Source organism: Pollicipes pollicipes, unplaced genomic scaffold (assembly GCF_011947565.3).
Source record: "Pollicipes pollicipes isolate AB1234 unplaced genomic scaffold, Ppol_2.1 Scaffold_7261;HRSCAF=8764_pilon_pilon_pilon, whole genome shotgun sequence".
Lineage (NCBI taxonomy): Eukaryota > Metazoa > Arthropoda > Thecostraca > Pollicipedomorpha > Pollicipedidae > Pollicipes > Pollicipes pollicipes.
In genome coordinates, this window is record NW_023597054.1 from 10,021,307 (window position 1) to 10,047,053 (window position 25,747).

The 25,747-nt window shown below is 54.5% G+C and overlaps 1 protein-coding gene across 3 annotated transcripts in view; it reads left to right on the plus strand.

The window, feature by feature from the left end:
• LOC119111965 (uncharacterized) overlaps positions 1-25,747 on the plus strand; it is a 112,585-nt gene that overhangs the window by 23,444 nt on the left and 63,394 nt on the right. Inside the window, exon 1 of one of the 3 annotated variants that reach the window (XM_037235864.1) lies at positions 6,470-6,799. The exons of 1 other annotated variant lie outside the window; for it this stretch is intronic. In XM_037235864.1, the coding sequence (XP_037091759.1) occupies positions 6,715-6,799 (85 nt within the window). In that variant the 5' untranslated portion in view covers positions 6,470-6,714. Of the gene's footprint in view, positions 1-6,469; positions 6,800-25,747 lie in introns of those variants that run through there. One more of the 3 variants, XM_037235868.1, reaches the window with a different exon arrangement.

Below are 25,747 nucleotides of genomic sequence, written 5' to 3' on the forward strand. Positions count from 1 at the left end.
CGGCGGGAGGGACGCAGGTGCAATGTCCGCCGGCAGGTTCCCGCGGGGGAGGGGTCACGTGCGGACGCAGTCTTCTGAATACGAGAGGTGACAGGAGGCCGGCTGGCTGGGTCTCTTCGAAAGCGAACTGGGGGCATTCTCAGGTCCCCCATAACACATGTCTTGGCGACAGCATGCCGCCGCGCTCTAGACAAGAGAGGCTGCCTGGGCCCGCGCCTGGGACGGAAGTGCTGCTGGGTCACCTGAGAGGTAGCGCCGGCCGGCGCCGGTCCGAGCTGACTCAGGGCCGCCAACTGCCAACACAGCTCCGGTGCGGGGCAGGCTCCGGGTTACAGGCCCGGGGCGTCTGCCGCGCCCGGCCGCCACCGCAGCCGCCGCTGCCGCCGCCGCGCGCGCTTTGGGGTGGAGCGGGTGAGACCCCCACTTAGCGCGCCCGTGTACACTGTCTAATGTATATACACCGCAGACTGTAAACAGTGTTGGCAGCCAGTTACCACATTTTTAGGTCACGTGCAATTTACAGACACTTCACTTGCACTTATTTACCTCGTTGTCGAGCAGGAATTTTATCATTACAGAGCACTCTTGGCTTTCCATTTGGTCTCCCTCACTCCACGCTAAGAGTACATGTATTTATTGTTGGCTACAAGCACCGGTCATAAAGCTAAGAGCAGATATGTTGCTCAATCATGTCAAGGATTTGCCGCCTGGAAGCATGGGGCGAATGAGGTCCATAACGATACTTCTGTGTATTCGTTGCTCACCTTTCACTGACATAGACGTGAAGGTATGCGGTTGTGCAACATAATGACAATGGACATCAGAAAGTAATGGGTATATAGAAAATAATAGATGATCTTACGGTGCGTTTGGGAGCAAAAATACAGTGCGAAATGCACGCGAGCTGCTTAACTTGAACGAATTGCTGCATCATTTAAGAAACGAACAATCTTTTCCTTATGTGACGACGCACGTACCGCCGTGCCGTTTAACATTGCATTATGCAGATGACAGACGAGACAAACGAACCGTGGGACCAACAAACCGATACACAGACCAACACATCGACAGATCCACAGGCTGGCCGGCCGGCATGCTGACAGACGAACAGGATGGCGTACCGACAGATCAACATACCAACGGACAAACAGGCACGGCAGATATGAGAGACGACAGACTTTGACTGTTAGACCAAAGTACGGTTGGCCCCACGAAGTGATAGGCTCATGCTTCCTACAGCCCGGCGGGTACATGACAGACAGAAAAACAGAGGCACTAACAAACAGGCTTATTAGCAGGCCAAGAGAACAGCAGACGTTCGACCACAAGTGAACTGACAGACTGGCAGACTGCTTACCGCCGGACCGAAAGACCAGCAGGTCAACAGACTGGCAAACAATTAGACTAGCATGACAGTGGGACAACTCAGCGACGGACAGACGGACAGAGAGACAGTCAGTGTGTCAAACAATCAGACTAGCAAGACAGTGGGACAACTCAGCGACAGACAGACGGACAGACAGGCAGCCAGTATGTCCGTCACTGCTGGCAGCCGGCAGACAGTGCTCCGCCCGCCCCCCCAGGCGGTGGGGTGGGGACTAGTGATGTCATTCCCATGACTGCGCGGCTCCGGCCGCCGCCCCCAGTGTTGATCCAGCCCAACAACAGCCCGGCATTAACGTGCACATGCACACCGGTGCACGTTCCCCTGGTGTCGGGGAGCAGGCCGGTGCCTCGCCGGCGCTGTGCAAATGTGTGCACGGCTGCAGCACCTGTTGACCGCCGGCACAGGCGCATTGACGACCGGCCGGCGGCGGCGCGACTGGTCTCGGGGGGGGGGGGGGGGGGGGGGGGCGGGAGCGGTCGTCATCCGGAGAGAGTGGAACGGTGCTAAGCTGAGAGTGTGGGCGGCGAGCGCGTCGCGCTTCTCTAAAGTCCGATCGGTGGAGAGCAGGGGTGGCACGCAGCTCACCGCAGCTGGCTGCTCGGTGGTCCGCGCGGCTCGCGGCCACGTGTGCCCGTGGCGGGGAGCCGGGTCACGGATCCGCCTGATGAGGCGCTGGCGGGGACCTGACGCTGAAGGAGGAGGTCCTCCGCGACAGCAGGCGGTCCTCCTCCTGCTGCTGACACCGTCAACTCGTCGACGATAGGCCGCAGCGTGCGCGGATGAACATCAGAAACAGCGTGGCACTTGACAAAAATAACTACGACCATTTCGGGGTTATGTGGTATTGCTGCAAATACAAGAAGTGCAGGACAAAAGGCACTGACATGCCGTCCACATCTACATATGCACGTGGCTTCCCTCGTGTCGCGCGTTACCTGTCTGTCTCCACATTTGCGTTTATCTGATTTATGTCCGGCCGTTCCTCTGCGCCCCTTATCCTGCACCGACTGCTTTGTCAGGGCACCAAGCCACATTAGGCGGCCTCCGGACAGGCTGACGTCACGCCCGTACCCACGGCGCCCTCAGCCAGCGGTCGCCTGTAGCCACGACGCCTTCAGCCAGCGATGGCCCGTATACACGGCGCCTTCAGCCAGCGATGGCCCGTATACACGGCGCCTTCAGCCAGCGATTGCCTGTGTCCAAGGCGCCTTCAGCCAGCGATGGCCTGTGTCCACGGTGCCCTCAGCCAGCGATGGCCTGCATCCACGACACCTTCTGCCAGTGATTGCCTGTGTCCACGGTGCCCTCAGCCAGCGATTGGTTGCATCCACGGCGCCTTCAGCCAGCGATTGGTTGCATCCACGACACCTTCTGCCAGTGATTGGTTGCATCCACAACGCCTTCAGCCAGCGATTACCTGTGTCCAAGGCGCCTTCAGCCAGCGATGGCCTGCATCCACGACACCTTCTGCCAGTGATTGCTTGTGTCCACGGTGCCCTCAGCCAGCGATTGGTTGCATCTACGGCGCCCTCAGCCAGCGATTGGTTGCATCCACGGCGCCCTCAGCCAGCGATTGGTTGCATCCACGGCACCCTCAGCCAGCGATTGGTTGCATCCACGGCGCCCTCAGCCAGCGATTGGTTGCATCCACGGCGCCTTCAGCCAGCGGTAGCCAGGTCACTTTGCGCCGCATCGAGCGGATGCATGTACCGCGCATAAAGTCTGTGGAGGGCAATGACCCGTGATCTCTGGCGGCGGGAGTGAAGCTGTCTCTCAAAATTCGGTTGATCGTTAACACGCGACCGGCGGCCGGTTGGATACCCTTCCCTCGGGTGGGGGGTCAATTTGACCCCTGAGATCTCAGGAACTAATGGGGCTAGAGGCACCAAATTCACCGGATGTGTTGGCATGTGGCTGAAATCACTTAGGTTAAAATTTGAAGTTTTTAGGTCATGAAATTTGGGCCAAGTAAGGTCAAACAAGTCAATTTCCATGTTGTTCGCCAAAGTGACCCCACAACCTAAATATCTGTTCTCAGGGACGGATCAAGCCTGGATACTTTTTTTTGGGGGGGGGGGGCAACCGCTCGTCGCCAGCTGGCTAGTGTGGGATCCGATGTCCTAGTGCATGGTGCCTCTCGCGAGTACCTAGTAGGGACACCATTCAAGCACTGAAATGCTTTTGAATCTTCTTTATACAGAATGCATGTAAGCAAAGCTCGTAACCCTCATTTTGAGGTATCGTTTTGTTATTATGTTTTTGGTATTATGTAGGCTATTATTTTGAGGTACATCTTTTGAGGTAAGTAGACGAAACTTTTATGAAGCTCTGGGAATGTTTTTTTTTGAGGGGGAGGGCAAAACATACTCTCAGAGTTTTGGGGGGTCATGACCCCGTGCCCCCCCCCAGGATCCACCTATGCCTGTTCTAAGCAAAAAGTCCACGCAAAAAAGCAAAAGGTTCATCCTCAAAAGGTCATGGTGATCAAAATCATAGAAGATTGCTTTGAGTTCTGAATTTGAATAAGCGACAAAGGTTACGCAAGGTAGTATGCTCCTAAAAATAAAATGTTGAATTGGGTCATTTCCGGTAAGTGACTTATTCTGACCTCATAGAGGGTTATAGAAGATGTATAATGCGCTTCCCTGTTATCAATAAATTAAAAATAAGCACCAGAAACAACCTAATACAGCAAGTCAGTGAGTAATACAACAAATTGGTTCTGGCCTAGGTCTGACCTTCAAAATTGACCTTAGGTCAGTGCAATTTGTCCATCCAATTGTTTTGCTGCCTAAGAAAGTGTCTCAAATGTATGTCTACGGCTACCGCTCCGCCGTTGCATCAGATTGTACGATTCCCTAGACATTGCCGTTACGGAATCCATTGCCTGACTTTAACCCGTCGTAGGTCAGCGACCTCACAAGGTACATCCAAATATTTGATACCAAACGATTTGTTGGTCAACTTTCTGCAGCTGCGCAAAATTCGGTGCGGCTACGCCGCGTCGTTCAGAAACTGCTCTGGAAAAAACTTCGGTTGGATGGGGTCAATTTGACCCCCATCCGAGCGCGTGTTAATTGTGACAGCTTGCGTTGTGTATCGTGCTGCGTCATCCACTTTACTGGGGGGTGCATGAGCCTGTTAGTGATGCCTGGGGTAGTGGATCATGCTATAACCAAAAGCCATGGCCTGGCATTAGTGTTCCTGCAGTGCTGCTGTTGCATCTTCCTTATATTGCCACGGCAACGGAGTATGCGTTCGCATGAATGCTGCCTTACGATACACAAAATGCAAGTCTTGTGGCGGAATATTGAACTGTCATTATTTCTGCAATCTTGGTAGGAGAGCATGGTCCTGCTATCCCCCTTGGCAATGTCAGTTTTCTGGCACTGCCACAGCAGGTAAAGTGTTAAGCGAGAAGAAGGCACGGGCACATCAAGTCATTTCCGTGGTGAAAGAGATGCAGTCATCAGTATTTCGCCGCTGAGTCTGCCCTTGGCAATGTCCGGTTTCCTCTACACTTGCGGTTTGTGCATCTCGTATGAGTTGGTAAGCGGACACACCTGCCCGTGGGTGCTGCATGCCTCATCGGCCGCACGGCCCGGCTCAGACTAATCACCAGACATCTTCCAAAACCCGGCAAATGCTCCGGTATTGCCCGCACTCGACGCGGTGCGAACCAATCGCGCTGCACAGACCATCGCGATAAGGAACTTGCTGTGCCCGTTTTGGAGGCGAGGACGGCACGCGCGAGGCGGGCAGGCGGCTGCGGCCCGGCGCCTGGTCAGGAGAGTGTGGTCACGGGCGCCGCCCGACTGGTGCAGCAGTTCGCACTTGGTCGCCGCTGGGTTTGAGCAGGCGGAGGCGGAGGCAGCCGGCGGGAGGCCGCTGGCTGTGTGCACACCCGTCACGCTGAGCCGGGTACACGCGTCCATATTAACGTGACGCGTCACGCCAACGTGACGCCTTTTGGACGCTGTCCGCAAGCAGGCAGAAAGTCACCCCGCATGGTTTCTGGATAGTTTATACGTTGCTGCTCTATACTTTTCTTTAGGCAAGACAAAAAATGGCGCCTTTCTTTAGGCAAAGCAAAGCATGTCGGGTCCCCGACCTTGAGGATGTAGCCATGATGTCGAGTCCCCGACCTTGAGGATGAAGCCATGATGTCGAGTCCCCGACCTTGAGGATGTGGCCGCGATGTCGAGTCCCCCGACCTTGAGGATGTAGCCATGTCGAGTCCCTGACCTTGAGAATGTAGCCATGTCGAGTCCCCGACCTTGAGGATGTAACCATGTCGAGTCCCCGACCTTGAGGATGTAGCCATGAATGAAGTGCAAGTAGCGGTAACTCAACAATAGAAGCTTTACAAAAGTGTAATGCCACTACAAGCAAACAACTTCACTCATTTTAATGTCCTATCACTGCAGACGTGATCTTCTGTGAAAACGATTGACCAGTATATGGAGCGCACAAGATTTGAGGTCAACATCTCTTCATGACGCTCAAAGCATGCACTGCCCAAAATTTAGGCATCGGAGCGCTCTTGGCATCATAACTACGGAACTACCACCCACATTGACCTGCATTCGTAGTGCTAGAGCAGTTGGCGAGCTGAATACACCCCTCTCGCACTGCTGTAATGGGCGCTAGTAAGAGACACGCGCGGTGAGGCCCTATCTCACGGAGGAGATTGCCCGTCCGTACAACTTGATATCGTCCTGTGTAGGCAATCGCTGGTAAACTATGCTTCTCATTATTGAGTTTACATATACTGGGATTTCGTAAGGCTGAGTGAGTGTGACTGAATGACTAGGAAGAACGTGAGTTGGCCGGAGATGGCGAAAATTGAATGGACGTGAGCTAGTGAATGAATGTGTGGGTGGGGGAGAAGGGCGTACGAGGAGCGGACGCGGTCAGGCGGGTGAGCCCAGCGCCGGCCGTGAGCGGCCGCTCTCACCGTTCGCCGCGAGCGGCTGGGGGCGGCAGCCGGGTGCGCGCCGCCGCCGGGACGCCGGCCGGCGCCGCCTGCTCACTCATGGTCGGTCGGATGAGTGGAGCGGCCGCGTCGCTCCGTCCGTCCGCCCGCCCGGTGCTAGCGCGCGCGTTGAGCTCCCCACCGACCGGTCGGCGCCGGGGGCCGGCCAGCGACAGTGGACCCAACGGACGCCGAGCGACCGCGAGCCGCGTGCACTGTGTGGAGACGCCTCGCCTCTGAAGATACCCGCCGCGCCCCGAACGGTGCCGCACGGACACTAAGGCGGGGGCGCCGGCCGCGGCGCGGCTCGAGCGGCAGGCCGTCGGTGTCGTGAGGAGCTCCGCGGCCGGGGATGCCAGCCGGACTACCGTTCTCGGCGGCCAAGCCGCCCCTGCCGATCTCCCGGCAGGGCTCGCGGCTGGACATGCGCCATGGAGGTACGGTTGCGTGGTACTGGCGGTACCGCCGGGGTGCGACGCCGTCGACGGCGCAGGGGCCCGCACGGCTATCTCGGGGCGAGGGTAAAGTATGGCGCTCGTGTCTCCTCTACTGGACTTGCAGCACGAAATCCGCTGGATTGCAGCCCGCGTGCGTACGTTCCACGCCGCCCGCCTGACAGCTGGAGCTGAGGCGTGGCCATTCGCTGCGCCCTACATTCGGCCAGAGTCAGTCAAAGCGCCATTGCGACGTGCCAATTACCTGCGGAGGTCCCGCCCGTTTTGGGTCACGTCGGCTATTGATCGGCGCTATTGACACGCTGTATCTGCGGCCGCTGTACTCACCCGCCGATGTTTGCGTGCGAGCGCTGCTTATCACGCCACTAAAGCCCCGGTGGTATTAATAAGCGCGGCCGTATTGGCTGATGGAATTCTCGCCGGCGCAGCGTGGCGCACAGTGGCAGCTCCGCAGACAGACGGATGGGCCCCCGAGCAGTGATGGGTGCCCACGCCGCCCGGTGACTGACTCTGACCGGCGGCGATCGCGCAGATTATGTCAATTTACGGCCGGAGATTGGTCCAGGCGGGTGACACCTGAACTCGGGGCGGACACTGGATACGGACCGTCTATCAGATTGGGCATAGTGCTGGGCGGACTCGGCTTTGCAAACGGCCCGACGACAGCTGCCTCGGCCACCCGCAGCCCTCTAGATAGCCTCAGCTTGATACATCGTCTCTAACTCAGCTTGCTGGGCAACCTCGCTTCTTGTGCAACAAACGGCTCCAGCAAGAGAGCTGAAATACAATAGTTTTCCTATCATTTGAATAAGCTGGCCGAGTTTTGGCACCCCACAGTAAACGGGGACGGTTTCAGACACGTGATTTGTGGCAGGCCTGCTAGCACACCTATAAATTTCGTCAGTCATGCAACGGCGGATTACTTCTTTCTTCCGAAAACCAATGCTTGATCCTTATAACACATCGCGTCATGAAGTACAGCATGAAGGATATGTGTGGTACATAGTGTCGTGATGAATCGACGCCAGTTCCTCAGACGAAATCTGTGCGTGTTTATTTGCATGATAGTTGTTTTTTATTCCCAGTCATATATTTCATACCAAATGCTATTTTATTGCAGACTGTCACAGGTGACAGCGATGGATCCAGAGAAAGATAAAATAGATGCAATGAGTGAAGTTCATTGATATTTCGAATGGGCTCTCTAGCAGTCATGAAATGGCTGGCCCCCTAGTGAAGTCCAGGTGTGACGCAGGCAGGTTTATGAGGTCACTGTGGCATTGGCAGGCGCAGAAATATAAAGTACTTGAGTTATAATTTGTACCCTACCAAACTTGCGTTTTCCTCACCAGCCGCGCAGGACTACATCCGCCACTGATCTGAGGTATTCCCAGAGGGTGTACAAGGATCACAAAATTACGTAGACGGCCACACGATGTTGATTGCATTGCAGTGCTTTGCCCCATACCTCATGGCTTTACGTCCCCCTTTTTAAAATCGATTTTGAAATATGCCACCTTTTCGAAATATCTCGCATGATCGTCTTTGTGTGCACCGCAGTTTTAGTGCCAAGACATAGAGGAACGTAGGACTTTGAGCACTTATTTAGAGGAAGCTAGAAGGACAGCTGCGACTTTTTGCCCTGCTGTGTACATGACTGACGTTATTAAAAAATTGTGTCTCAACAAAAGCTATTTCAGACAACAAGCTTTGGTTTCAAACCCTGCCAGTCCGAATCGGTCCAATGAATCCCCAAATCTGATCATGGAGCTGAATCGGACCCCACGTGAACCTGAAGCAAATTTTTTGACTGCGCGAAAATCTGGCTGAGGTGTTACGATTGACCACAAGAGCCAAAAACTCATCGACGCCTCCTTGAGACTTGCAGTTACCCTTGCAGAGCTGCGAATTCTAGGCCTTAGGGCTGAAGAGGTTTCCATGGCCATTTCCGTTGAAGCCCCCTCATGGTGAAGGTCACAACTTGACACATGCGTCCTAATGTCAGTGTCACGGCCGTCGCTCGTCTGAACGAGCCGGTCAGAGCGGGCATGTCTCGTGGCGCTCGGCTTCACCTGCGCCGGCGTCCGTAGGTCGCCGCCCGCCGCCGTCACGTTCCGTCCAGCGAACAAACACGACACGACCAACGGCACCCCGCCCACGGGCGCCGCCGCGACGGGACCGGACCCACGCCCGGCACGGCGCCGCGCCGCCCTGACGTCACGACCGGCCGCTGACGTCACGGGGCTGGGACCGTGCCGATGTGTGCCGGAGGACGATGGACTTGGCGCGGTCTCTGGTGGGGTTAAATGGCGGGGTAACGGTCTGGTGACGGTCGTGACGGCGGGATGTTTATGTGACGAATAACGCCCTCAACATCCGTTGGTGGTGTCGGCGGACTCTTCGCCTAGTCGTGCTTTGCAATATAGGGCCCAGTCCGGTTCAGCTGTCTGGAATCCAAGCTGCCTGTCAATCCAATTTTTCAAGCTTTTCGATGTGATCCGGTCCGGTCTGGCGTGGCCAAGGCTCAGGAAAATAAAAAGTTTTGTTTGGATTAGATGAAGTAGTGCAAAGAATTAGATACCTCTAGATACTAGATACCAAAGAACCCTCCCTCCCAAAATAAACACGCAGCACTAGACCTCAAACTTGCGAATGTATCAGGCTATTGTTTTCCTCAGTTGTGCCATTCCATACACTCATCCCTTACGGCAGGGAAAAATCTGTTTATATATAAATAAATAAATAAATACATATGTATATATATGCATATATAACATTATGATATATGTATATATATATATATATATATATATATATATATATATAATATATATATATATATATATATATATATATTATATACTCGCTGCGCGCGTGCGTGCGTGCGTGCGTGCGTGCGTGGTGTGGTGTGGTGGTGTTGTGGTGTGTGTGTGTGGTGTGTGTGTGTGTGTGTGTGTGTGTGGTTGGTGGGTGTGGTGTGTTGTGTGTGTGTGTGTGTGTGTGTGTGTGTGTGTGTGTGTGGTGTGTGTGTGTGTGTGTGTGTGTGTGTGTGTGTGTGTGTGTGTGTGGTGTGTGTGTGTGTGTGTGTGGTGTGTGTGTGTGTGTGTGTGTGTGTGTGTGTGTGTGTGTGTGGTGTGTGTGTGTGTGTGTGTGTGTGTGTGTGTGTGTGTGTGTGTGTGTGTGGTGTGTGTGTGTGTGTGTGTGTGTGGTGTGTGTGTGTGTGTGTGTGTGTGTGTGTGTGTGTGTGTGTGTGTGGTGTGTGTGTGTGTGTGTGTGTGGTGTGTGTGTGTGTGTGTGTGTGTGTGTGTGTGTGTGTGTGTGTGTGGTGTGTGTGTGTGTGTGTGTGTGTGTGTGTGTGTGTGGTGTGGTGTGGTGTGTGTGGTGGTGTGTGTGTGTGTGTGTGTGTGGTGTGTGTGTGTGGTGTGTGTGTGTGTGTGTGTGTGTGTGTGTGTGTGTGTGGGTGTGTGTGTGTGTGTGTGTGTGTGTGTGTGTGTGTGTGTGTGTGTGTGTGTGTGTGTGTGTGTGTGTGTGTGTGTGTGTGTGAAGATTGTGACAGAATATCAAGCATAAGATTCTAAACTGGCGACCAGCAGCTAGATGACAGCATACGCATCAGACGTGCATCTGAATAGAGGTATGTTCATGAACAATAACGGGACAATATAAAGCATAGAAATTGGACGCTCCCTCGGAAAATGAGTCACTATATAGCATTCATACACCTCCTAGGTGCAGCGTATGTATTCGGCAAGGTCTTTGGCACTCACCAGTTTTTCGAAAGCTTGGCTTCCCTTTAGGTCTCAGGTAGGGATAGCCCTCTTTGGTTTAATCTCTTTCTTAATGCCTCCCATGCTACCCATTTAAAGTTGCTGAATAGCATGGAAACATCATTTTCAATGTTTCAGTTTCAACCTCGGTCTTAACGCAAACATCATGCTAAAAGCACACAAACAAGGTCCGCTATCTCTGATAAGACATGCTCTAACGCAAATATTAAAATAGGGCATGCCTCGAAAGCCCACTTTTTAAACACCAGGTGAATGTTCATCAAGAAAATGAATAATGCAATGCGACCCAATTATCACGAATCAGAGGGCCATCGGATCACACACTGGGAACTTAACATCAAAATGCGAGCGAACTTTCGTATGTAAAATAATTGAGGCCGGTGTTTTTTTGTGCCGAAGTTCCCTTCTTACAATAACTGCAGAGGGACTTACAAATTGTAAAATTCAGCTAGCATCTTTTGAAATTGTAAGCATTTATACCTGTTCAATCCGTGTGACCTGGTAAGTTCTAAAATACCTTCTAAGTTCTAAAATGGTTCTATTCCGTGCATTGCTTGAATGTTTTGGTCCCGTCCAATCCGCCCCGCGGATCAACCTCTATCGACGCATTTATCCAGGTTGTCAAATGCTCCAACTCCAGCGAAATCTGAATACATATTGATAAGTTTTTTTCTTCCTCGCACTTTTCGGAAGGTAGCGTAGGCGCCGAGATAAAGTTAAAATTGTGCGCGAGAAAAGAAATAGATCGCGGACAAACGTGAGCGGTCGAACTTTGGCTCACGCCGATTCACATGGTGTCAGACAGTTCATCTCCCTTTAACTGATCATTACTCAGTGTGTCTGTGCTGAGCTGACGTGTATGATAATCAAAAGGCCTTGCCATAAAAGAGTTGTTCGTCCTTGCCCTTTGACGCGGCCAGCCTTTCCTGACCCACATTCGTCAAGGACATCGCTTCTATCGAAGACGCTAGTGCGCCGTTAAATTTAATGGAACAGTAGACAGATACAACACTTTACATCATCTGGTTATCGTCGGTACGTATTAGGCGTCGTCAATAGCGATACCTGACAGATCATGCATGGTTTTCAGCGCCCCATCCCGTGGCCCACGTGCTGGGGTGACACTCCCTCGCTTCAGTCGTCTGACAGCTCCCGTTCGGCAGATTTCCCAGCTGAGAAGTGCTCTCCAACTGCTAACGAGGGTGCGCGAGAATGGGCCGAAAAGCGCACCGGGCGGTGACCACACAAGGCGCTGTCAAAACGGCACGCACTCCGCCCCGCACTGCACGCCCACGGCGCGCTCTGGCGCCGATGACGGCGCAGCCCCGCGGCGTGGCCTCGTCCCCCTCCCCCACTCGTGGCCGGGCGTCGGTCGCCGGCGCCGTCAAGTGGTTGTCCCTGGCGAGACGGCTGACGTGTCTGTCTGTCGTGCAGGCGGCCGGTCCCTGCAGGTCCGTGCAGCCGGCCACGGTCTGCGCGGGCTGCAGCCGCCGTCGAACGCTCCGGCGACCCTGTGGAGACGCGTAGTCCTCTGGCGGGGCGCCCCGTACCGTGGCCAGAAGCTTCGGCGGCCAGACGGCGCCAATTACGGGCAACGGCGGCGATCTGGCGGTGTGGAAGTAGTGAGGAGCGATGTATGTGGCGTGGAGGTCATGCCCAAACGCTGTTCGAACCACCCACCGACATGACCGACGTTCGATAATTGGGCCGCCTGTTGAATGACGTAACGGACGTAGCATCTTCGGACGGCGCCCGTTTTCAATCTCACTCGGCGTCATAAACTTTCACAAAGCGCCAATTGTGCGGTAATTAGGCGGGCATACACTGGCAGATGATCGGCATCAGAGAGCGAGCGGCTCGGGAATGGGTCTAGGGACGAGTGCTGAGGTCACGGCACTGCTCTCAGCCGCTGCAGCCCCGATCGTGCTCTCATCGCGTCTCTGCTGCTGAGCGGAGGAGACAATCATCTATTCGTTGGTACAGTCTGGCAGGTGGCGCGACTCGCCTGACATGTCCGGTTGCTGACTGCTGACAGGGAGCTACGGCAAGCCGTATCTGAGATCGCTAAGCGCATGGCGCAGCAAGAGGAGCGATTCCTCACGTCTGGACGCGCGACAGTCAATTGCCATCATCCCACGTAGATGCAGACAAGCCTGCGCGATGCCGCGGCCGCCGGCCGACCGATCAAACCTTCCTCTGCAAAAACGTTGGCGGTCACCCGCTCCGAGCCCGCCTGTCATCTGCGCTCCATAAAAAGCGTCGACGCCAGCCTGGAGCACCTCGGACCAGGCGGACCGGCCACGGTCGCCCCGTAAAAACCACCTGGCAGCGGGAGAGTGCCGGCCGAGTTCGTGCCTCGCCGGCCGGCCGCGGCGCCTCGCCTCGCTGTCGATAGCCCAGCTGAGCCGCCAGTAACGAGGGCGGAAGCCGGCGGCTGAGCCGAGCTGAAAGCAGCCCAGGGCACGCGCTCGGGCGGCTGGCGAGGCGCCGGCACCACTCTCGCCCGCTCGCTGAATGCGTCGTCATGCCCGCGCTTGGAGGCTAGGTCTGGATGGAGCACGACGGCGACACTGGCAGCGTCCCCATCGGATGTAGAATTGAAGTTTTTGTGTTGCGTATAAGGACGTGTTCAAGGCGGTCAAGTAGATTTCCACCTTTTGCGCTCTCTATGCCCACATTTTGTCTGTATCGGTGACGTTTTTACACGGTTTTCGCCTTGGTCTGCGCCACAAAACCACTGGGGGGGGGGGGGGGGGGGGGGTCATTCACGTGTGGTCCACAGTAAATATACCGGATACCGGGTGCCCCGAAATCGGGTGCCCACTGGTGATGGCTGCCCACATGGTGAGCAAAGAGAAAACACTGAGCAGGTGATCATACCAGCACAAAGAGAATGCTCGCATTTTATTTCTTCAAACATGCACTAAAAGTACGTTGGGAAGGACGTCGCTGTCAATGGAGTGTCCAATCACGGTCGTTGATTGCTCTTCGCCGCGAGTATTCAACTGGCTGCGGTGGATCTAATGGTCACACGAAGCCCGTTTCCTCTTCAACGGTGTAGTCAACCCCGGCACCTATTTTTTGCGAACTCAGCTACCCGGAGGTATCGCCGACCGACGCATTTTCTGACGAGCGCAAGTGCACATGTCTACACAAGTGCACATACCGACCTCGACATGATCTCAGGTGCACATGTTGGCGTTTTGTCAGCTTGCGGCGTGTTAATGGGCCCCTCCTGGTCTGACACGAGCGACAGCAAGCAGCTTCTGTCAACGGGCAGCCGCGTGGACGAGCTATCAAGGCGGTCTGAGGAAGACCTCTTAGTGACGCTACCCGTGTGTGGCGCCAAGAGAGGGCGCTGCACCAAATACAGTGTATGAAACACGAGAATTTCTGCAGAACCAGTTCAGTGATCAACTCGTCACTCATGACAGTCTCAGCCCATGCACCTCCTGGATTTCAAACAACCCCGAACTTTTTTGTGATGTTACATCGAAAACGTGATACACGCAAGGAACACTTCCGCAGCACATATGCCAATGAGACCAGCGGCGATTTCCCGAGTCCATCAGAACGTACCACGTAACGGCCACCCATGCTTGTGACAGGCCACGTGTCGCAGGCGCGCTGGCCGAACAGCCCCCCAGTGAAGGGGGTTTGCTGACCACCTGCCCCGGAGCTGAAGATGATACGCTGGCCTCACGCCCCCTTTGGGTGAAAGTGATGCGCTAGCCGCACGTCCCCGGAGAGAAGGTCGCACGCTGGTCGTGCCGCCACTCATCGCGTTTCACACATGAAATACAACTCATGAGCTTCCTTAATCCACGTGTTTCATGTTCTTCCCCAATGTTTGCTTCACTCCTTTCGCGCTGTTCACTCTTGTAGACTTCAGAGAAGCTTATAAATAAACATCCAGCTCCGGAGTGCCCTGTATATCCAGAGTAGACCAACACACGTATTTCCCTGCTGCCTGGTCGAGCGGCGAGTCAGTCCGGCGGCCGGATGCCTCGTGGCGGGACGTGGTCCCGTTGGCCGGCCGGCCGCGCTCGGTGCCAGTGAGGCCGGCGCGCTGCGTCTGACCTCGAAGCCCCGATGAGACGTCAGCGCCCTGCAGCGGGCCAGATACGCGCAGAGAACCCCGGCCGACGTGAGCGCCCTGCAGCGGGCCAGATACGCGCAGAGAACCCCGGCCGACGTGAGAGCCCTGCAGCGGGCCAGATACGCGCAGGGAACCCCGACCGCAGCGGCGGGCGGCTCTCAGACGGCGGCTGTCGCAGCGGCTGGTCAGGCGGAGCAGGCCCAGACAGCTGTCGGCAGCCCAGTCGGCAAGTCTGGGGTTCGCTTCTCGGCGCCAGGAACGTTTATGAGAACTCTTTCCTACGGCGTGGCTGATCAAATCAGTCATGACGTGGACCAAAACAACGCTGGTGGTTGGCGACTACGCGATGATGATGGCGCCATAGGTTCCCTTGGCTACAAGTCTCACTCGACGTAACGCACCCCATGAATCACACGCAAAACCTGTTCTTGCCTTGGGAACGCCGTAATTTGGGTAAACAGCTTTCAGGATACGTAATTTTTAGATGTAATCTGCATCCTGATATTTCAGCTCAAATGGCCATTAAGGTTGGACTATTGCTTTTAAGAAGCGTTCCGTTAAACGGAATGATCCTATCAGAATCCACCCACAAGTACAAAACGCGATCAAGGGCGATAGAAACAGTGCTGCATTGTTCAACATAGTTGATCTGTTTGTGGTCTGTTTGTTTGTTAGGTTAGGCATAAGGTCTGTTTGTGGTTGCATACAGTGCCGCGCTGTGCAATGCTGGGAAGCCATTAGTGACGGGAACGGTCCCTTGCGTCAGCCTGTGGTGGGGCATTTTATCGAGCCGACATTCACTGAAGATAGCGAAGCGGCAGGTAAGTGCACACTCTTTTGAGTGCTGCACCCAGTGCGTCATTATCGGTGGGCGCTCATGCCCTGTGACGCTTACATAACTGATGAGTAGCGAATTCAGCGTGTATACGTTTTGCGACGACCCAATTCTGCAAAGAAACCTACCAAAATCGCTTGCTGTTAAATTGGGGATGTAGCTACATTGCACACCGTGGCTTTTATACCTAAACTCACCCTGTGGCCGACGTTAAGCCGTCTGAAGCTGCAGTGCTGCCGGTGTGACACCAGGCTGTAGCCCAGCCTGTGCACCGGGGACCGCCTCGCTCCTCCAGTCGGCCGCCGAAGTGGCCCGTCTCCGCTCCCTGGCCGTCGGCCGCCACGCCGGCTCCGATGCGGCCAGCGGTGTGACCCGGGGCCGATGACCGAGCCGGGCCGGGCCGGGCACTGGACGGCGCTGGTCAGGCCTCGCTTTCCCGGAGCTCGGCCGGCTGGTGCGGGCCTCTGGTGTGCCAAGGCTGCGGGCAGAGGCGGCATCAGTCACTGACACGGACGCTCTCTACCGGCACTGACACACACTGGTCACTGACACGGACGCTCTCTACCGGCGTAACTCACCGGCTAGGCTCTGGCATAGGTGAGCCGTAATCAGCCGTATATATTTTCACATCGATCACTCCTTTAAACAGGTACAAAGGCTCACTTTTATCAGCGAATCGGGCGTTTAAAAATGGCGGCAGCACTAGTAATGCATAGCCATTCAATGTCTGCATTAGTTAATTCCATATATTTAAATTGCCTGCTCTGTCTGTATCACATTCTGGTGAACGATCTTGGTTGAACTCTCACTTTCCACGGATTCTGGCAAACCCTAGCCTTTGACGTGTCTAGAACTTGGGACGGGATTTTCATCTCAGTCGGGTCCATGCGTGAGGCAGGGGCAGCTTTATTGCGATGATAGGCGAACAGAGTGAAGCGCGCTTTAAGTGTCACATCAGTGACTGCGTTACCCACCCAAGCAAAGAGCCATCATTGATAACGATTTGCAAAACAATCCACAGCAGGTGTCAGTATGGCTTAAGACTTGCTACGGCAGTGTGCTTGCATCTTGTTTTGTGCCAGACAGGCGCAACGCCATCCGCACATCTGAACAACGAACACATGCCTCCGTCTGCCGCCTCGGACGGTTGCAAACCTACACAGCCCCGGCTAATGATCAATGTCATCTAGGTGAAGCGGAGCGTCCATACAGGAGGAGGGGCGTTACCCCTGTCAAGCAGTAGACCTTGCCTCGGCCGCCAACCCGCCCAAGGTCGACAGAGGTCGTGAGCCAGCTGAGCGGCCCGGCAGTCAGCTGCTGCAGCGACGCCGCTACCGTCTGCCCGGCCGGCGGCACTTCCCTCGCGCCATGCAACAGAAGCCTGCGATCAGTCGCTCTCATCAGTACTCGGGTGGGCCTCAGGCGCCGCCAGTGTCCGTGGCCAGTGGCGCCAGCAGTGCAGGGGCTGTCGTGGGACGGGGCCGAGCCACTTTTTATAGTCCAGCGCACGTTGTTTGCGTCTGGACTTTTACCGGGCCGCGCCACAGAGTCGAGCGGGGCTTTTTAGCCGCCATGTGAATTTATGGGACGAGAGCTGCAAGCGATTTGTCACGGTGCGCTGTGAGCTTTGTGTAATTTTCCATGTGTTTGAATACGTAATTGTGGCTTACTCGCGGCGCATAATCGAGTGAACGTTTAAGCTTTCTGTGAACGTAAATTACGGCTAATGGCGGCGTGCCTCGAGTGCCATGCTCGCGCCCCGCCGACCTCAGCTGGCTCCTTTGTGCGACTGGGACACAAACACGCGCATGCACTCAGCTGGAAATGACAGCGACTGGTTTCGGTGGGATTCTTTGTTCCGTGATCATTATCTGCACTGGAACGTCGAATGATTATTTCGGGACCCACCAGCCTTCCGCGTGTGCAAGGGATTGCTCCTGCTTGCTGGGAAGGCGAGCTGAGACCAACTGATCCGATCTCCAGCGTGGAGAATGTCTTCCCAGAAAATGAGGCCCCGCCTTGAGACGTGATTTTCATATTCAGATTATTTGCCCCGACTGTGACCAATTTTGGCGAGGCTTTGTTTGCACACATCGTCGCCGCCACCTTTCCACTTTTGGACCTTCGCCCGCCTGCAAGGCGTTATCATTTGCGTGGTGAGCACCTGTCATGGGCAACGGCTCCAGTCACCACTTCGAGCTCGGTCTGTCCTTCACACGTCAGCCGTCTTCATGGCTCCGTCCCTCCGGCGGCCGGAGCTGGACACCGCTGACGTAACGTCCGCGTGACGGTGCTGTGTCCGTGACGCCTGCGTCCCCGGGCAGCGACCACGCTGCGGGACCGCTGCGTCGGGACGCCCAGCCCACGGAGACCAGAGGAGAGTCCGGCGACCAGCGCGGTCCACCGAGTTTGCTGTGGTGTAAACTAGCTCCAAATATTCAGCTGACCACTAAGGAAGATCGTTCGCATTAACTGATCCAGCAGGTTGTGGGTCGAGCTTATAGAGCGTATTGTGAAGTTACATGCGAAGTATTGACATGGATTAACACACACATTAACAGAAACATGGATTAACTAGTTTTGTCCGGCACTGGACCAGAAAGTGCAGTCCTGATATACGAAAATTCGGGCGAATATATAACGTGCGGTCGTAATAATGACATTGTGTCCAGTGATGGTGTTTGAAATTTCGGACGCCGCAATTGATAAGGTCAAATTCTAATTTCTCTTGTTCCTTATTGAATGACCCTGGCTGCTATTTGGGTATCATTGGGCCGTCTCAGAAAGCAACAATCGTCCCATGTCAGCCCGCTTCAGGTCATGGCAGGGTCATATGTTCAAGTACGCGACATACAAATTAAGTAGAGGTAGAAGTCTATCGCGCGGGATGTTCTTCGAAGCTGAGAGGAATACTGCATTCATTGTTGCACATTGACACGTATCATTGTCATTGGCATGTGCTGCTGCCTTTCTCGGAAGAGCAGATTGGAGGGCGGGAATATGCCCCTGCCTCGGATTGACTCGGGTCTCCACCTCTCGTGGGTCCGGCGGCGGGGTCAGCACACGGCCCCACCGCCGGCGCCGGGCTACAGCTCTTCCGCCGGCGCCGGGACATGGCTGCTTCGTCGATGCCGGGATACGGCTGCTCCGCCGGCGTCGGCTGTCTCCGACAGACGTGGGCCCCTCCACCGGCGCCGGGGTGCGTCTCCTCCGCCGGCGTCGGCTGTCTCCGACAGACGTGGGTCCCTCCACCGGCGCCGGAAAGCGTCTACTCCGTCGCTGCCGGGCTGTTCTTCGACAGCCGGACCGTCGGGGACGGACCAGCCGCACGGGCCTTATTTGGCGGCAACCAACAGCGATTCGAATGAGCTGCCGCTGCTAAGCAAACTCGGTCCTGCGAGTGGCCGTGGTTGGTAGGGCGGCGCCGGGTGTCAAAACCATCTGGTCATCCGACCTCTGGCCTCTTAAGGAGGTGCGTGACCCCTCACGGCGGGCGTCAGGCCACGCAGCTGGGCTGGGCTTGCCGCAGACGGCGGTGATGTGCGGCGAAGGAAAGTCATCGGGTGCCGACGAGCTCTTGGTCCGTTTTGAAGACTACCCAATCTAAAGGTACGCCACGTTTATGGTGTAATGCGTGATGAAGCATTATTCTTCCGTTTTTACCTTCCCGTTGCTTTTGGAACACCCGGTGTCTGCTTCCTGTGAATTTTAACGCATGTGGGTAATCTTTTGGTTGCGGGTAAAATAATTGGCTTAGTATGTTTGCAGTAAATTTCCATTTTCACGCATTGGAATCGCTGTGCACCGAACGGTGTGGTTTTGTCATTGGCCCGGACACAAATGGCACAGTCATATTGACGTACAAACGTATGTGTTGGTTTAGCAGCGATAGGCGATGGTGACTCTCGATTTCCGTTGGCAAGGATGTCAATCTGAAATGTACTTGACCCACTGGCGCGCTGCTGAAATGCTCGGAAAAGGTGCCCTTTGCATCCCAGTGCACAGTAGATCGCTGAAAGCTCCCAAATACGGGTCGCCGGACATGACTCAGCATCGGTTCGTCCAGTTTTATTCCGGCGCAATGACACCTCGCAACCTGTCATCAGCAAGACAGATAACATGACAGTTTTGCAGCCCTTGCTTCTGCGGGAGCTTCTGCGAGGCACTCGAGAAGCTGCCGCTTAGCTTTGGGTTTAGGCTTAAGGTTGGTGTTAGGGTTAGGTTTAGGTTTACTGTCCACTTAAACCGCAGGAAGCTCATTCAGTGATCTCCAATATTCCCGTTTCTTATATTCTTTGCTGAACAGGATGTATGTATGTATGTATGTATGATGTATGTATATGTATGTATATGTATGTATATGTATGTATGTATGATGATGTATGATATATGACGTATGGCATACTGAGTAATTGGCATGTCTATCAATGATTTATGACCGGGTGGATTCACTGCGGCATCTATCACATCGCTTAAGGGCACGGCACACAACAGGCTCCTGTTTTCTAAGGTAAGTTACGGCATAGTCATGGTGAAAAGTATCGAAATAGGATGGGTGGCTGTAGTGACAAGATGTGCGACATATTACGAATCAGTTACCACGCGGGTGCACCATACAACGCCATGGTCTTTGCTCTGTTCATGCAACATGAATTTCCGCTGTCCCGAAGAAGGGCAGCACGAATAAGCTTGCAAAACGATACACAAATGCATGTATTTCAGCACCCATTGTTCCTTGCATACACCTTTCAGTGTCGGCGATTTGGATCTCCATAACGTTAGTGTTGGTGTGATGTGGGTGATGTAAGCCAGAAATTTGCTAAGAATTAAAAGCTCCCATGGTCATGACTTATCGCATAATCTTTTTTGTTGGCGCCAGGTTGTGCCTAAGTAATGGTAGGCCGATATCGCGAATGGTTGGGGCAAATGTAATCTGGGGACGAACATAGCCATCTTGTTATTGCGACGTCGCCAAAGCAGCTGAAGCGCTGTTAAAAAGGTATATGATCGTCATCAATCCTCTTGCTATCAACTGCATGTATGCTTGCATGTAAACAGGCGTAGTCCTCACAGATGAATATGCTGGTACGGTGACGCTTGCGGATATATATATATATATATATATATATATATATATATACACGCAAACAAGCAACTAAGTTTTGTTTGTGGTGGGACCTAACGTAGCCACAGAGGGCAACACCGTTCGAGGCACCCCTGAAAAACTGCTGGCCCCCTTCCATCTGTAAAACGATCCACCACTACTGGGCTGACCAGGCCTGTCTACATCTCGTTATACACGCATGCGCCGTGTAGAAAGCTGCCTTGGCATGCTCAATGGCAAAAACCATATGGAGTGGATGAAATCCGCTTTACAAACGTCCTCCACCATGCGAATGGTTCAAGTTTTTGTCCATGAATAAGAAAGCCATAACACGCTGAGTATACAGAATAGGTGATGCGCTTGAAGTGTGTGTGGTTTGTGCGGCCCGCAAACTTCATGAGCGCTTCTTGTTCCTTTTATGACATTCATGATTAAGACTTCGATACTGAGGGCAATGTAGCAGTTTCATTTTTGATGCAATTACGAAATGACAAACACTTCAAGGCTGTTAAGCCACCCTATGTGCACACGTCGTGCATAACCCCTGCCGTCTGTAAATGAGAGCTTTTCTCACTACAAATACGAGGCATGTTAGGCCTGTTTTCACCTATTTATTTTTATGGGAAAACTTATCTCGAGAATCAGCTGACAAACGAAGGAAGTTGACACCCCTGCCATAACAGGACGCTCTCACCTGCCTCTAGCATTCTGAATACAATCTAAGTGGGGATCTCAGCCTTAAACCGAGACGTAAAATTCGGTGCGGCAGCCTCGCAAACATTTCGAGCCAGCCGTAAACCTATTAGGCGGCGGCGGCGGGCGGCGGCGTGGTGAAAGGTGTCGGCCCACGATAGGAGGACCGGTGACGCGGCCGCCCCTGGTCGCCCCGAAGATCACTCACCGGATACAGCGGCACGCGCCGGTCCACCCAGACCGGGCCATGACTGGCCCAGCGCGGCGGCCGATCACGGCGGTCGAGAGCGTCACGAATGTGACAGCCGGCGGTGGAGGGCCTGCCGGGCGGACGGGCGGGCCTGTGGCGTGACGGTCCTTTTTGGCTCGCTCTCAAACCCCAGCCGCGGTGAGCTGCGGGGACGACGCACTCGAAGCAGAGCGTCGGTACTGGAGGAGCGGCGCTCGTGATGCGTCCATGCGCCGTGACGCCGGCGCTGACAGACAAGGCCGCCCAACTGACGTGTGACTGCCGCCGCACCACACGCGCCGCTCTCCGCGCTTGGTGGCGTCTGTCAGGCGCGGTAGACAGCGCTGACAGGTGCTCTGCCCTCCTTCCCCGGCACTCCACCCAGCCCGACTCCCCTCCCCTCCTCGTCACACCGTGTGCGGTGCGGCGCAGGCCTCTTACGTGCGCCGCGCGCGAGATGAAGGGTCCGGAGGCGGATCGCGTGGCCGGCGAGCGGCGCGGCGAGCCGGCTTCTTTGACTACTGCGCAATCGCCGCCGCCTTTTCAGCTGCGCCAGCATGAAATATGAATCGGAAACGAATTAGCGGTGATTAATATGCTGCCTGGTGACCGGCTGTCGCATCTTTCCGGCCGGCTGCGTGCTGGAGACGCTCGCAGCCGCGCTGGCCGGTTCAGCCATACTTCAGCCTGCTTGATACCCAATCCGGCAGCGCTGCGTCCCGACCCACAAAAAAGCCGCGCAGCGCATAGGGCCGCTTATGCCGGCCAAACCAAACCGGCCGCTTTCACAGTCGGCCAGTTCAAAGTGCCGGGTGCTGGTCGGGGTTTTCAGCAGCTTTAGAGCCCTCTGAGGTGAGGTTCATCCCGGTGAGGCGACGAGAGCGCTGAGAATGAGGCGGACCGGGGACCCGCGACCTGGGTCACGAGCTGGGTCACGAGCTGAGTGGGAGCAGCGGCGTAGGGAGTGGCGGGGATGGGGCATGGTACGCGAGCACCTCAACTGTTGCTGGGACGGGTTGCGATGCTGTGCGCAGCCAGTGCGCGAGTCTGCGCCACACACCGCAGTTGGAGGACCTGGCCGACAGTGGCATCAGCCGGTGCCATATGCGGTGGTTGGGGGCCTCACTGGCCATGCACAACTGGCCGACAGTGGCGTGCGTCGGTGCTACGACCTCCGACCTGCGGCCGCGCACAACACTTCAGCTGGTGGTTGATGCCGGTACATGCGATAGGGGCACGCACGACGCACGTGTCAGCGTTGGGGCAGTCATCAGAGGCCACGTGCCACCCACGAGTTTAAGACGCCGCACGTGTCAGAACCTCTAACCCCCAAACTGCCCGGTCATGTAGCATTAAGACGTCTGACGCCTGCAAACGAGATCAAACTTGGGGGCATTACGACCATGAACAGGCGGTATAAGACGTGAGCGGTCAAACATAATACCTCCCTGCTCTGACCATAGTCAACGGCTTAGCCACGAGCTCAGGGCTTTCCAGCCATCCGGTGGGACCGGGGATTGGTACCCGCTGGTGCCTAGCACTCACAGCCCGGGCCATTGTCCCGCTCGAGTTCCGAGTACTCGGTCGTTTATGATTTATGTTGTGCTCTGCTAATTCAGTCTGCATTAGGCTGGACAACAGACGTACAGAATGGCGGCTTCGTGACGACTGGGCATCTTACGTAGCTGGCGATCGTTGAATTCTCTTGATGGTCGAAACCTGTCATCCACCTGCAGCAGAGACGAGCCGGACTGTTCAGATGGAATGTTTTACCTTTCTGGGGTTTTGAACACGATAGTAAGATTAAAGTAAGGAAAGATGTAGTGACATCCATAACCTGATTAAGGATTGGGCCTACGGAAGCAAATTTATTATCTCACGGGGCGAAGAGAAGGCTCTGATTCCCGAAGAAAGTTTTCAATCCATGCGAATCGCCAGCAGCACAAATAGCACATTTTTGCGCTTTGGCTTCTGCTGTGACGATATCAATTGAAAGGACGTCTTATCTGTTCACATTTGTGTGGGGTTTTGAGCTGAAAGAGCCATCATGGAAGTAATTCGGTGCAGTTCACAGCTCTGTTCTTTTTAACAGCTAAACCCTTCTAGTTTTTTAGCGACACGCCCGCGAAGATATGCAGACTATTTACTGCTTCTACGTCACGGAAGCATCCATAACGCCATAATATAAGTGATCTAAATTATGCTATTCCAATTGTATGCGGCGATTAAAGCCGAGAAAGCATGGTTGCCGTCGTCGCATGTCGGGTCATTCATATTCGGCTTAAGTGAGCACGATTTACAGATCTAACGGCCAGCAATTGGCTCTCAGTCAAGGTTGTGCAAGGTGCGATGACGTAATCGAACAATCGTGTTTTGAGGAGCATATTTCCTAAGCAGAAAACTGCATTGTGTAAAGCAGTCCCTTCCACCTAAAAGTATATCAAGGATAGTTAGTGAGCTTACTTCATTATATCTGATGCTTGCTTTAATATTTTCAAACTGAACCGTTCCCCTTCATAAAAGCTCCACCAGACGATGCATATCTTACATTTGGCCGGTGTTGAGATCAAAATGTTCCGGAATTGTGACGGTGTAACGAGAAAAGTCATAGCAAAAATAGGTGTGCCAAATGAGTCCAGATACCATGACGCAACATCCTACGTATTCGTTCACAAACACACGCATAAATCTACATATAGTATGGGATGGGTGGCACTGGATGGACACGGCACGGGGCAAAAGATGACGTAATACACCATCTCTTCGTGTGCAGAAATACGATATTTGCAACATTGCGGACAAGAAGAATATAGTTGCTAAATCCACTGAAGGGTGTTCAATCGTATTTTTTCTGATGTAGGCTGCGTGAAGATTATTTACGTGGTTTCCAGTGTGTTGCAATGACAAGGGCACTCTGTAGCTTATACCATCTCAGTAACCTCAATGTGACACGTTGGGTAAGTTACGTTGGCCAATCCTCGACCTTTAAAACCGCAGCCTTGCGTCATGTGACCACATTCCTAGATCACAGCCGTCCAGGCTCTAGTCTTTTTTTGGCAGCATTTTTGTCCGCCAGTGATCACCGTCAACGACAACGGGTCGAGCGCAGGCTAGCGGCAGCCATATTTTTTTTCTCAGCTTGAGCTCGCAGTCCAGCAGGTTGACAACGTCGTCCCATCAATATGGTGATCGATTCGGGCCAGCATTGTTGGGCGCGCTGCGATGTGGGCCGCACAGTAGCGCGGCCCACATCGTGCCAGAGGTACGCGGCCCACGGCAGGTCGCGAGACGGCCAAACGAGACCTGAGTCTAGCTACAAGCTGAAATGTGTTATTGTTCATCACCATGTTTTGACATGCAAGTGTGTCATGAGAGGGAAAAATGGCAGCCCGTGTCGCCGGAAAGAGGGGGAAATGTCAGCCCGTGTCGTTGAAAAGAGGGGAAGATGGCAGCCCGTGTCACAGAAAAAAGGGGAAATTAGCACCCCGTGTCGCTGAAAAGAGGTCTGCGTCCAGCATTCACCGACAGGGCTCGTATTCCTTTTGCAGGGGATGTGGACGTGTCACCTGCTTCATAACGTTGCATAATTCAGGATATCTCGGGGTCAGGTCAGCGGATGTCTTCTTGCCTGCGACGCATCACATTTCCAAGTTCCATTCGGGAATAGAAGTGCTGCGAGCGCTTCTTTTGCCGGCCCCATACCGTCCGAGCTTCCCCGACGCCGGCGGGCCGACAGCCGTCCGTCGGGTCAAGTAACCCGAAATCTCATCAGGACAGGCGGCGCTCGCGCGCCTGGGCGCCGCGGCGCGGCCGGAAGGCCTGAGCGCCGCCGCTGAACAGCCGGCAGCTATTCACACGGCGCCAGTCACGGCCGTGGGGTGACGGGGCCGTCCTTGCGACGGCCGAGGACCGAGCATCCGGCCATCCTTTCTCCGCCCCACTCTGGCGCAGGGTGATGAATCGACATTGTGTGACGCATTGGTGCTTTATAGAGGCGCTAATAGTCTATTAACAATCGATTTTCCTGTCCACAGGTGAGAAAACGCTCTCCGCGCGTTTGTGTGATTTGCATAGGAGCGGTGGACGGTCGAAGTGGGCATTCGCCCGCCGCTGCCCACTTGTCTCCTATCGTATTGCGTAAGGTAAGACCGACGCTCGCGACGAATAGCGCCGTCAAAGACG